This window comes from Elgaria multicarinata, chromosome 18 (genome assembly GCF_023053635.1).
Source record: "Elgaria multicarinata webbii isolate HBS135686 ecotype San Diego chromosome 18, rElgMul1.1.pri, whole genome shotgun sequence".
NCBI classification, from domain to species: domain Eukaryota; kingdom Metazoa; phylum Chordata; class Lepidosauria; order Squamata; family Anguidae; genus Elgaria; species Elgaria multicarinata.
In genome coordinates this window covers 15,317,016-15,330,188 of record NC_086188.1, presented here as the reverse complement: position 1 = coordinate 15,330,188, position 13,173 = coordinate 15,317,016, and the positions used below count along the sequence as shown (strand labels likewise).

The 13,173-nt window shown below is 46.1% G+C and overlaps 1 protein-coding gene across 1 annotated transcript in view; it reads right to left on the bottom strand.

Moving 5' to 3' along the window:
* The window catches only part of TBX5 (T-box transcription factor 5), a 61,273-nt gene that overhangs the window by 7,824 nt on the left and 40,276 nt on the right, over window positions 1-13,173 (bottom strand). Inside the window, exon 7 of the mRNA XM_063143787.1 lies at window positions 10,241-10,467. Within this exon, the coding sequence (XP_062999857.1) occupies window positions 10,241-10,467 (227 nt within the window). The remainder of the gene's footprint in view (window positions 1-10,240; window positions 10,468-13,173) is intronic.

Below are 13,173 nucleotides of genomic sequence, written 5' to 3'. Positions count from 1 at the left end.
ATCTTCTGGAGGAGCCCTTCTTTCAGTTCCACCTTCTTCACAGGCACGCTTGGTGGGAACATGGGAAAGGGCCTTCTCGGTGGCTGCTCCGGTGCTCTGGAACTCTCTTCCCGGGGAAGCTAGGCTGGCTCCCTCCTTGATGGGCTTTCGGAAGCAGGCTAAAACTTTCTTGTTCCAGCAGGCCTTTGGAGAATAGTCTGGCCCCCCGTCTATGTTAATGTCTTATAATTTTGTTGTGTATTTTAAATGTTTATGGTTTTGTTCCCCCCCCCCATGTATATTTTAAACTTTGTAAGGCCGCCTTGAGGCCCAGCATTGGGCAAAAGGCGGGATACAAATAAAAATAATAATAATAATAATAATAATAATAATAATAATAATAATAATAATGATGCTTTAATTAATTAATTAATTAATTAATACATGTTTTCTTTCCAACATGGTGGACTGGTTTTGATTGACCCAAGAGGGTGTAGAAGAACTTGGCAAGGAAAAGCCTGTAGATGTCCTGTTCTGGATTTATCAAACATGCCAGAAGGGATCGGACAGGACAGAGCTGAAGCATGTGGCAGCTTGATAAATGATCCTTTTGCTGCCCGCTGTGCTCAAGCCATCGGGGGAGATAGCAAGGAGACAACGGCTCCCTTTGGTCATCTCCTGGGCTGGGCATGCCGCAAGAGACTTGGGGGGTGGGGGTGCACTGTGGTTGAGATAGCCCTCTCGCCTGTGACAATGCAAGGAAATTAGATAATGTGGGTGAAGGGAAAGGAAGGGAAGCCAACCCCTTAGTGGGAATCCCAATAACTGGAAGGAAACCTTTGTTGATTCTTTTATCGCCTCGCAATGCTGGAGACAGATGATGGATTGCCTCCGTGTTGCAAGGATACACTGTAATCAGGATTTGGCCCACCCTTTGGTTGGAAAGGCTCACTTTGGGGGTATTCTGGGGAAGGGAAGCAGCTGTTGGCTAAGCCAGGGTTGGGTGCGGAGGCGGAGCATCACAGAGGACGTCAAAGGTGCATAGAGTCACCATAGCATGGGCTCTTGTGGATTGAGATTCCCTGGGGTGGGGAACGCTGAATGGAATCTTCCAGGTAGAGACCTAAATAAACTTTGATCTTCCGATGAATGAGTGGCTTTAATCTCCCAATCCTACCCAATCGTAGCCTTCTCTGATTAATTCATAGTGGCACTCGGAGGAAGGAAGGGTGGTTGGTTATCTGTCTCATTTTATAGAAGGACTGCCCTCCATTTAAGGGGGCATCTGAAGGCAGGGTAGAGGAGTGCAAAATTATGCATGGTGTGAAGAAAGAGGATAGGAAAATGCTGTCTTCCCTGTCCCATAATACTAGAACCCAGGGTCATCTCATGAAGCCCAAATGTAGGAGTTTCTAAACAAACAGAAAGAAGGACCATTGTGTTTCTCAGAATGCTTGTACTTTCGATGGGAGGTAAATGACGAGGCTTGCTAAGTAATCTACAAAGCTTTTATTAAGCAATAAACTTCTTTTCTACCTGAATAGAGTTTAACTTCTTGGAAATGTCTCCATAGGCAAAACTATGCAAACTAAGCAAGACAACTGTCCGTTCAAGAAGAAGAAGGTACTTCTCAAAATGCCCATAACTTCAGAGTGCCTGGTGTGGTGGCAGTTTCTGGAGTAATCTCACTGACTTTCTTACGCCTTCCTTCTGCCCCGTGCATTTCAGCTTCCGGCGGACCCTAGCATCAGCTAGTTTTTCAGGACGCTTGCCCGCGGAAGAAAACTCACTTCCCACTGAGTGTGTAGGATTTGGCCTTGAGGAGATAAGCTCTGGAGAGGGCTGACTCCCAGCTGGGGAATCACCCGTGAGAGCTTCCTCCCCCACAGGTACAGGCTGGCTGGTGTCTGGTGCTGCATCTTCTAGTTCTGAATCTGATTCTGATTGATTACCTGAAACACCTTCTTCCAAAACAGGGGCAGTAGGGTTAGACACGACAAGGACTTCTTCATATAGCACATAGTCAAACTATGGAATTTGCAACCACAAGATGGAGTGATGGATTCCTGCAAGATGGATTCCTGCATTGAGCAGGGTGTTGGACTTGGTGGCCTTATAGGCCCCTTCCAACTCTACTATTCTATGATGGCCACCAACTTGGTTCATGAAGAATAAGGCTGTCAAAGGCTAGTTGTCATTGTGGCCACTATATGTGACCTCTAGTATTAGAAGCAGTATAAGGTATGACATATAGAATGTTTTCACATACCTATGTGAAACATTTTGAACACTCAAAAACACAATGCAAATGCTATTATCAATGAATACATTTCCCCACAAAGACTTGGCAAAGTGACTTATGAAGCAGCCATTTTTAGTGTTGGAGGATTTTCTTTTAGATCATGGGTTCTAAAATATAACCAATTTCCTTACAATTCTTAACAATAAATTAATAAAATCTAGAAAGCAGGAGGTGGTGGTGAAGAATCAAGCCTTCTCAGTTCCAAATCTAATTCCCAAATAGAAAAAGCTATTCGGGCTGTATCAAGATATGGTAGAGTCTCTACCAAGTGATGTGACTCTACCAGTTCTGTATGGTAAATACTATTTGTGCAATTGCACCCAAAATGGCAAGAGCTGATATTCACCAGGCTAAAATTAACTCCTAGTCTTAAAAGATTTATTCTTTACATATCCCTTTACATGTCACCACAAAGGAGGAAAATTATTAAAATGTATGTGTCCCTTCCTACCACAAAAAGCAGCTTCATAGAGACTTCCACACAATACAGAAATCCATGATTAATATAACACAGAAATCCATGAGGAATATACAGTATTTCTTTGATTCTAAGACGCCATCGATTGTAACACACACACTAATTTCAGTACCACCAACAGAAAAAAGCTTTGATTCTAAGACATAATAAACGCACCCGCGATTCTAGGATGCACCCCATTTTTAGAGACGTTTATATGGGGGGGGGAAAGGTGTGTTTTAGAATCGAAGAAATACGGTAACAGGAAGAAGAAGAAGGGGGAGAAACAGCAACATTGATATAAACCATCATCAGCACAATACTACAAATAAAAACAATACTAATATGAAAATTGTTCCTCCGCAAATAGCCAAAATCTCCCCCACCCTACTCACAGCCTAGAATAAACATAACAAAATACATCACCAAAACCCAAGGACAAAATTAGGACACAGATTTGCCGTAAATTTTTACATACTAAGAGATAAGCGTTGGCACACTTTTAGAAATAATTACTATCACAGAAATAGAGATCCCTTTGTTCTGCTAAATCAAGAGGAGGAAACCAACTGATCTCCAGATTTTATCGGATTCCAATTCCCATCAGAGCCAGCCAACATGTCCAATGGTCGGGGATGATGGCAGCTGGAGTCCAAGAACATCTGGAAGGCTACAGGTTCCCCCAGCTCTGTGATAACAGAAGTTCACATCCTCCAGATGTGAAGGTGTGTTCTAATATCATGTTCAGCATGCAAAAACAACATGGTGAAAATCACTGACTATATCAAATAAAGTAACATGAGAACTCGGGTTCAGCGTGGCTGGCAGCTCATAGGCATTATTAGGTACTATACAAAGTCAGAATGGATACAAAGTCAGAATGGCAGGAATTTTTCTAACCCTACCTGGAGATGCCGGGGATCGAACCACAGACCTTCTGCACCAAAATGGCTGCTCTACCTCTGAGCTAGGGCATTTCGCCTTCTATTGCCCCAAACACAGCAACTGTAACAGGCATGTGAACATATCCACCAGTACAGCACAACAGAGCTTGTGCTTCTGGATTAGAACTGAAACTAACTCAGAAGGGGTGGTGGTGGATAACCAGACTTATTTATTTATTTGATTTATCTCTCACCTTTCTACCAATGAAATGGTGCTCAAAGTGGCAGACAACAATAAAAACTATACTCAACCCAACAGACCAGATTCCATTCCTAAAGCCTGCTTCAATAATGATGTCTTTACCAGCCAGCAGAAGGTCAACAGAGAGCGGGAAATAACCTGGCTTCCCTTGGCAGGGAGTTCCACAGGCTGGGAACAGCCACTGAAAAGACTATCACCCAGTTCAGATGTCTCTCTAAGCCATGGTGGTTAAACATTTGGCACTAAACATTGGCTGTAGCTAGACCTAGGGTTTATCCCAGGATTGTCCCGGGGTCAAACCTGTTCATCTAAGTGCCACACAGGGCATCCAGCGCTCAGGCAGGGATGACCCCGGGATGATCCTGGGATAAACCTTAGCCATTATGGCTTAGCGTGGCATGTGAACCATTCCTAACTATGGTGGCTACATAACATGCTCACTAAGCATTTTCTGGGAAAGAGTTAGCGGCCTAACCAAGGCTTAGTGTGTTGTCTGAACAGGCCCTCTCTCACACATCCCAACCAATCATGCCTGTAATGGTGGCCATGCCGAAAGGAGGCCCTCCCCCCAAAAAACTTAATGCCCTGCTTGTATGGGAGAAGGCAGTCTTTCAGGGTGAAAATTATAAACTTGCAATTATTCTTCTCTTACTTTTTTGGTATATCGTTGACAGTCATGGACACTGCTAGATGTATGGTTTTCAGAAAAGCAGGAGAAGAAATAATAATATTACACTAGCAAAATATACACCTAACCTTACTTCCTTGAACTGATTACCAATTACACTTAAGATTTAGGTTTCCGCATTGTTGTTGTTGTAAGAAGCCCTGTTGGATCAGACCAAGGGTCCAACTAGTCCAGCGATCTGTTCACACAGTGGCCAACCAGCCATCAGCCAGGGACCAACAAAGTAGGACATGGTGCAACAGCACCCTCCCACCCATGTTCCCCAGCAACTGGTGGACACAGGCTGACTGCCTCGAATACTGGAGATAGCACACAACCATCAGGGCTAGTAGCCATGGATAGCCTTCTCTTTCAGGAATTTATCCAACCCCCTTTTAAAGCCATCCATTCTTCTTTTAAACTACCCATTCAAATAAAGTTTTATTGGGAAAGTTTCAAAAAGTTGTGTGGGTGGGGTGGGATCATCAAACTTCATCTTGGTTCAAACTCTTGCATCCCCGTTCTACCCAGCTGTGGAGTCAAAGCCTTTGCCAAGCCTGTGTAGTCTCTTGAAATAGCCGTAAATTTCACCCCTCCAAATAGCCCTGCATTAGCTATTTAAGCATTGGAATTAAATCCTCAATCCTTTTTAGAGGCCTCCTGGCCTGATAAGCTATCTTTATCTCAGGCTCCAGTTATCTCCCTGCATGTGGATTGAGCTTCTGTGGAACTCTGTGGACACCTCTCTGTGTTTCATCTGTGCAGTTCTCGGTAATGCAAACTGAAATGGCTGAAATGGGGGTGATAATGGGACCCCACTTGCTGGAGAGCAGCCTGAGGAACAGAAGTAGTAGTGGTGGAAAGGGAAAGAACTGGGAATGAACCAGGGTGAAAACTTGAGAAGAACTGAAGCTCTGGAGGGACAAGGATTTGGGCTGACATTCTATTTCTGTTTGAAATTTAAGGTCTCCCTCTCTGGCCTGGTTCAGACAACACGCTAAACCAGGCTGCTTAACCACAAAATGGTTAATGGAATGCATTAACGTTAACCATTTTGTGGTTAAGCAGTATGGTTTAGTGTGTTGTCCGAACCAGGCCATTCTCTCTCTCTCTCTCTCTCTCTCTCTCTCTCTCTCTCTCTGGGCCTTGCTAGATGAGGCTTTAGCCTGGTGCGAGCCCCGGGCTCACCCCTGTCTGTCCAGATAATGCACAGGGTATCCCAGGCTCAGGCAGGGATGAACCCTCCCTGGACCGGGGTAACCAGCACTGCTTCTGGTCTGGCTTTTTCTGCGGTCTCGGGCTGAGCCCGGGACCACAGGTGTGTAGCCAGGTCCACCGCTTTTCCCGGCTACTCCCAATAACCAGCCATTTACTCCTGAGTAGCCAGGAAAAGCGGCAGAGAGGCCATCAGGGCTATGGTGGGGACATGGGGGGGGGGGAATGGAGGCCATGGGGAGATCGGGGGCGGGAAACAGAGGCCAGACGAGATTGGATGGGAAATGCGGCCCAGGGGACATTGGGGGGGGAATCGTGGCCCAGGGGCAATGGGGGGCATTGGACATGGTGGGCAGGCGGGGGGCATCAGATATGGCAGGCGAGCGGGCAGGGGGGCATCGGACCAGGCGGGTGGGGGGCATTGGATATGGCGGGTGGGTGGGCAGGTGGGCATCAGACATGGCAGGCGGGAGGGCGGGGGGCATCGGACATGGTGGGAGGGTGGGGGGCATTGGACATGGCGGGTGGGCGGGGGGACATCAGACATGGCGGGCTTGCAGGGGGCATTAGACATGGAGGGCAGGGGCATTGGACATGGTGGGAGGGCGGGGGGGCATCGGACATGGCGGGTGGGCAGGGGGGCATCGGACATGGCGGGCTTGCAGGGGGCATTAGACATGGAGGGCAGGGGCATTGGACATGGTGGGAGGGCGGGGGGCATTGGACATGGCGGGTGGGCAGGGGGGCATCGGACATGGCGGGCTTGCAGGGGGCATTAGACATGGAGGGCAGGGGCATTGGACATGGTGGGAGGGCGGGGGGCATCGGACATGGCGGGCGGGGCATCGAACATCACGGGGGAAAATCAGGGGCAGAGGAGCGGGGAACCCTTTTTTTAAAAAAGGCTACCTTTATCGTTGGTGCGCACATGGCACCTTTAAATTGAAAAAAAAAAATTGGCCAACGTGACGGGGCTTTCCTTTACCCCGTCACATGTTACGTGTAGACAGGAGCAACAGCCCACACTACTTCTAGCGCAGGCTGGCCCTCCACACGCCCGGATTTAAAGGTAGGTCTAGCAAGGCCCTCTTTCTCCTTAGTTTAGAACTGAGCTGAAATTTCTCAGAGGAATTTCTCAGAGGGCTTCAGCTATTGTACATCTAGTGAGCATGGTTTGGGGTGATGGGTATAGAAGCGGTAGGTGGATAGGACTAAGTACAGGATGAATAAATAATATCTATAAATCCTATATATAATAAAAATGTATCTCTTCTGTTTATGTAAATACTTGTCAGCTTGATTGGTCAACTCTACAAAGTTAGAGAATCTATCTGCCTGTCACTATGCCTTACATAAGTTGAAGGGAATCAGTTAAAAGATTGAGTGTCTGCTTGACACAAGGTAAAAGGGATGAATCTTTGGAGATTCAATGTGGACAACAGACCAAAGAGGAGACAGAAGTCCTGGATCCCCCACCCCTCAGTTTCCTGCAGGTGGAAACTCAAGGAACAATAATCCCCTCTGCAAGAACACCACAAGTATTTCTTTTCCTGAGAACATTTCTGAGGGTTTTTCTTTCTTTCCCCACAATCCCCAGAAAAAAGAAGGCCGCTTTACAAAATTTCCCCTCAATATTCTCTACCACTCCTCCACCATACACATTCAAGACTCCAAAAGAGGGTGGCCAAAAAAAAAGAGAGGATTACTTTTTTTAAAAAAAAGCTTCACCCAAAAAAGATGCAAATGTATATGCAGAGGTGTGAATTTAGAAATCACAACAATTATTTCAATAGAAATACAAGACATCTTTCCAAAGTGGAAAGGATTGCTGTAGTGATTTGTGTGTCTTCTTGGTCTGTTGTCCAGGTGCCAACTCTTGATGGGCAACTTCAAGTCCCTTGATGACTCTCCACTCTTAGGGTTCTTTGACTTTAAGCCAGACTTGGACTGGAGAGTCCATCAAATGGAGGACACCTTCAAATGGAGGACCTTCCTCTGCCGGCTTTTGAAAACAGAAGGCTGCCCTCTGGCCACTCTATCCCAGAATGTCCCTTGTTTGGGGCATTGTGGAGGATGCAAAACGGTGGCCAAGCTATGAACACAGCAGCAAAACCAACCCAAAAAACATGAGGAGAAAAGAAATAAATTGTGCTAGAGTCATTGCTAATGGAGAGTCCAACTACCATGATATGGGGCAGTTTGCACAACACACTAACCCACACTCAGTGTTCAATTGTGGGTTGTTGTTGAACTGTGGGTTGTTTGTTTAACCCTAGGTTAGCGTATTGTCTGAACCCAGGATATTTTCCACAGGGCAGAAGTGTTAACCACCCTGAACAAACCAACAACAAACCATGGGTTACCAAGGTGGCTTGTTCAAGTGAAACAAGCCACCACGCAGAAAAAATCCTGGGTTCAGACAACACGCTGACCCACAGTTCAAAAAACAACCCACAGTTCAACAACAACCAATACTCAACAGGGTGTGGTGTAAACCCAGTCACTGTTGGAGAATTCCTTTTCCCCATTGAAGAAAGTCTGCAAAATCCGTCCCCACCTTCAATGCCCACAACTGTGGTGGAGAATTTCAAAAAGTCTCTTGCTACGCAAACTGCAATTCTATACACACTTACTTGACAGTAAATCCCATTGAATTCAGTGGGACTTCTTTCCCAGTAAAAATGCATAGGATTACGATGTCTCTCATATTAAGCTAACAACTACGTTGCATCCTAAACAGGGCTGGAAGACTTCCTTGAAAACACGTTGGGTGGAACCCAGATTAAGTCATGCTTTGGCCCCATGAGGCAAGCAAAGAGACAAATTAGGGATTCAAAAGCAAGCCTCAGCAATGGGCCCAGCCAAGACACTGGGAGTCCATCACCTGTCTGAAGGTGCCATGTACCAATGCCGAGTCTGGTAGTGTGGACAAGTTTCTGTGCACAAACCAGAATCGACGTAATGGGGGAACTTGGAAAAGCACTCATAGCTCACCTTATCTCTGTATTAGGGCTGCGCTCCGCTCCGATTCAGATCGCAAATCTGGAGCAGAGCGACCCGGTCGACCTCCGGATCGGGCCACAAAGTGGTTCAGGAGGTCTGTGCACAGCCCTCCTATGTATACTGGTATGCTTGGACACATGTTTATTTATTTATTTATTACATTTATATACCGCCCCACAGCCGAAGCTCTCTGGGCGGTTTACAACAATTAAAAATAGTAAACATTAAAAGTATACAAAATTTTAAAAAACATAAAAACAGTATAAAAACAACAGTATCCATTTAAAAACAACAATTCTGGGGTCCATTAAAAACAAACTTAACGTTTTTAAATGCTGTTAAAATGCCTGGGAGAAGAGAAAAGTCTTGACCTGGCGCTGAAAAGATAACAACGTTGGCGCCAGGCGAGCCTCATCGGGAAGATCATTCCACAGTCAGGGGGCAACCACTGAGAAGGCTCTCTCCCTTGTTGCCATCCTCCGAGCTTCTCTCCAGGGAGGCACTCGGAGGAGGACCTTAGACGTTGAGCGCAGTGTACGGGTAGGTTCATGTTGGGAGAGGCGTTCCATCAGGTATTGTGGTCCTCCCAAGCCATGTAGGGCTATAGGTTAAGACCAGCACCTTGAATTGGGCTTGGAAACATATAGGCAGCCAATGCAAGCGGGCCAGAATCGGTGTTATATGCTCAAACCTCCCTGTTCCAGCTATCAATCTGGCCGCCACATTTTGCACAAGCTGCAGCTTCCGGACCATCTTCAAAGGCTGCCGCATGTAGAGGGCATTGCAGTAATCAAATCTGGAAGTTACCAGAGTATGGACAACTGAAGCTAGGTTATCCCTGTCCTGTTAATAAGGAGGTGGAGCCTATCACTAAAGGTGGATTCTCCCTTTAATGGGGTGGAGCCTAACCTATAAACTAGGACAGGTACCCACGTATTATTTTGCAGAGGACAGACCTCCATTTACAAGATCCTCCTCTTTTTGAAGGCATCCTCTATTTGAAAGCCTGTCCAGTCCATGTCAAGTTGAAAGATAAAGAATCCTAAGAAGGAAGAGCAGAGGACAAGCCACGAAGTTACCTATCAACAGATAGCCACAAAGGGACAGGAAATGAAACAAACACACATCTGGTCAGTTGGAAACTATGGGGCGATGATTTGCATTTCTAAATAAATGACAGTCACTAATTATACATTTGTATCTACCCATCTAAAGTAGTGTATGCATTTTTATGCAGATCCATACCCTTTTTTTGTCCTCCCTTTTTTGGGTGGGGTGGGGAGAGCAATATGTTAGAGGGTATCCTAAACTTACCACTGGATGCCATCCATATGTTTGTTGTATGCATGGAGAAGACACACACACACCCAATGTGTCAAGGGAGGAAATGCCAAGGAATCTCTATCATGCCCCCCCCCCCCAACAACAACAAAAACCTGCAGAAGAAGATGTTGAGCTTAAAGCATCTGACCTTTTCTCTTGGTGCAGTGGTAAATCTGGCCGTGGTCTTGGGATACAGGGTATGGGTTGGCTGGCGGTAGAAGGTCCTGGGAGGTGCTGGAGACACCATTTTCACACTGGAACTGAGATCCGATGTTGGAAGAGGCTGACAGAGCCCGGGTTTCTCCGCTGAAGGGACTGTGGTTGGAGGCAACTTTCTGCCTGACCGTGCTCCTGGGAACCACAGGGTACTCCTTGCTGAAAACACACGTGCAAAAAAGCTGTGCTCACCATATGATTCAAGCCACAATCTCCAGTAACAGAAGCATCGTTTGCATAGCAGAAGGACCACATTTCAAAATCAGGACCGGAATAATTTCTTAGTAAAGGAACAGCAACAAAAGGTTGGTTTGTAGGGTGAGGGGAACTTCTGTTCAGGATCCCAACCAGTCAGCAACTCCTCTCCTCCATGACAACTCATGTCATTTGCCCCCACTTCCTGAGTTCCCATTCTCTCCACCATTCAGTCAGCATTCCATCACTTCTGGGGATGTTCACTACTCATCGTGTGAACCAAATGCTGGACTAGATGCAGCCTTGGTCTGATCCAGCAGGGCTCTTCTTAAATTCTGTTTCCCCATCCCACGCCCACTCCTTAAGACATCTTTCCCAAATCAGGTGCCCTTCAGATCTTTTGGACTACAGCTTCCAGCATTCTTGAGCATTGGCCATGCTGATTGGGGCTGGTGGGAGTTGAAGTCCTAAATCTCTGCAGGGTACCAGGCTGGGAAGACTGTCTTAGGACACAATCCAATACATCTGCAGACCAAAAAACTCCCAGCATGTCCCATGCACCTTAGTGTGTTTTAATCCCAAAAGTTTTTTGGAGTTTTCTACAAATGGGGTTCCCCCAAGAGTGCTGACACCCCATTCTCTTGTGCATGGGGGGGTGCCATTTTGGTTACATATGGATTGACACGCAGAACATCAATCCCACCCCCTCTTAATATGGACTGAGACATTTAGCTGGCTCGTTGGTTATTTAACAGATTAAAATATTTGAACTGTCTACAAAAGTGTACCTAATTAATTGGCTGGCACTTTTTTATTTTTAATACAAATTCTGATTTAAAAAATGTGTAGGTGGGAAGAGGCATTCCTTTGGAAGAGGCATTCTCTCTGCTTGTGCGCACAAGAGACAATGCATGTTCTAATATGGCATCTGCTGCAACAGGTATATGTACACATGAGGGGGTCTCCAGTGTTATTGCTTGGGAGTTCATGTGCCACCATCAACCCATGGACACTGGACCTGCCCACTTCCTAGAGTGAGATTCCTTCTAATTAGGCACAGCTCAGAATTTAGCAGAAAGCCCCGTATCCAAAGCCAGAGAAGTGATGTCTGTACACCGAGCTGCCATCCAAGAAGAGAAGGGAGGGGCCGTAGCTCTGCGGTAGAGTAGATGCTTTGCATGCAGAAGGTCTCAGGTTCAATTCCCAGCATCTCCAGGTAGGAATGGAAAAAGTCCTGCCTAAAATCCTGGAGAGGTGCTGCCAGTCAGTGTTGACAATACAGGGCTAGATGAACAGATGCTCTGACTCAGGGGGCTTCCTATGATCCTTAAGTAGCAAAATAAGCCATAATAATGGCAGATTGTGTATGATTTCTCCGAGAGGGGAAAGAGGGAGAGGTTTATCATACGGATCCCAGCTGCGCTGTCAAAGTCCTGAGAATGGCCATCGTCTCTCGAAAAACATCGCTTAAAGAAAAGGGGAAATGCTCTGGACCTATAAATATATATGCAAGAAGAGATAGAGCATTTATACCAATTAGAAACATGTGGTCTTTTGTGTCTGCAGAAAGACAACGCAGTTCCTGCTCAGGGTTGTGTAGAATCCAATGGTTACATTTATGTCAGGACCAAGTTGGAGTCAAAGTTGGCCACCTGCTTGTAATTGGGTTTTGTTTTTGTTTTCATTGTTTTTTACAACTCGGGGCATTATACATTTTGTAGGGTTACATTCTTCTCCTTCTTTGCAGAGACAGAATTGTAGATCTAAATAAGTTACCGTCAATCCCGCTTGGAATTAAAAAATAAATAAAAAAGAGAGGGGGGGGTGATTGAACAAAAGGCTTAGCTGATTAATCAAACGAGTTTCAACTGAATAAAAGATTAATCGTTGATTGCGTCCTCTCCAGTGGAGGCTGATGTCTCTAATGTCAGTGGGGTGGTGAATCCATTCCGAGTTTCAGTCAGAATCACTCAGAACTCTAAAGGAGCTATCCATGATCCTTCTGCAAAACAGAGTTTGGCAGAAGTTCTGGATCAGGGCTCAATTGTGTCCCAGCCAAACTGGGACAAGAGGAAATATTGCTGTGACAAGTGGGAGAATTATCTGTGAAATTGAAGAAGACTCCCCAACGATGGGAGGGGGGGGGAATAGCCACAATGGGAAGAGCTAAATCCAAACTGTTGCTTCTGTGTTAGCCGCAAATGCTTTTGCGGCCATGTTGTCTGGCGGACAAGGAAAACAGCGAAGCATCTTCCAATCAGAGACACCCAGCATCTGTTATATCCTGAAGCCTGCCAGAATGTGGGCTAGGGTGACCTGCCAAGTGGAGAAAGCTCAGAAATGGAATCCATTCTCCCTTTCAGAGTTTCCACGGCTGTTCCCGGAGGAAAATGAAATCTTAGTGAGGAAAGAAGTGAAGCGGCGGGGATCATTTCCCTTGCCTGCTACGCACACAAACACACATGTGTACGGGTGTGTATGTATGGGAATGTGTGGGCAATATGGAATGAGATGGTAAAGGAAGACCAGTGGTGTAGTAATAAATGTTGAAATGCAGGCACTCATCATAACTGTCCCCATAGCCCAGAGCGGGGCTGGTGCCAATGGTCCACATTGCTGGGCACTTGATGAGGCCCAAACCAGAGCAGGGCCCCATTGCTAACTACCAGA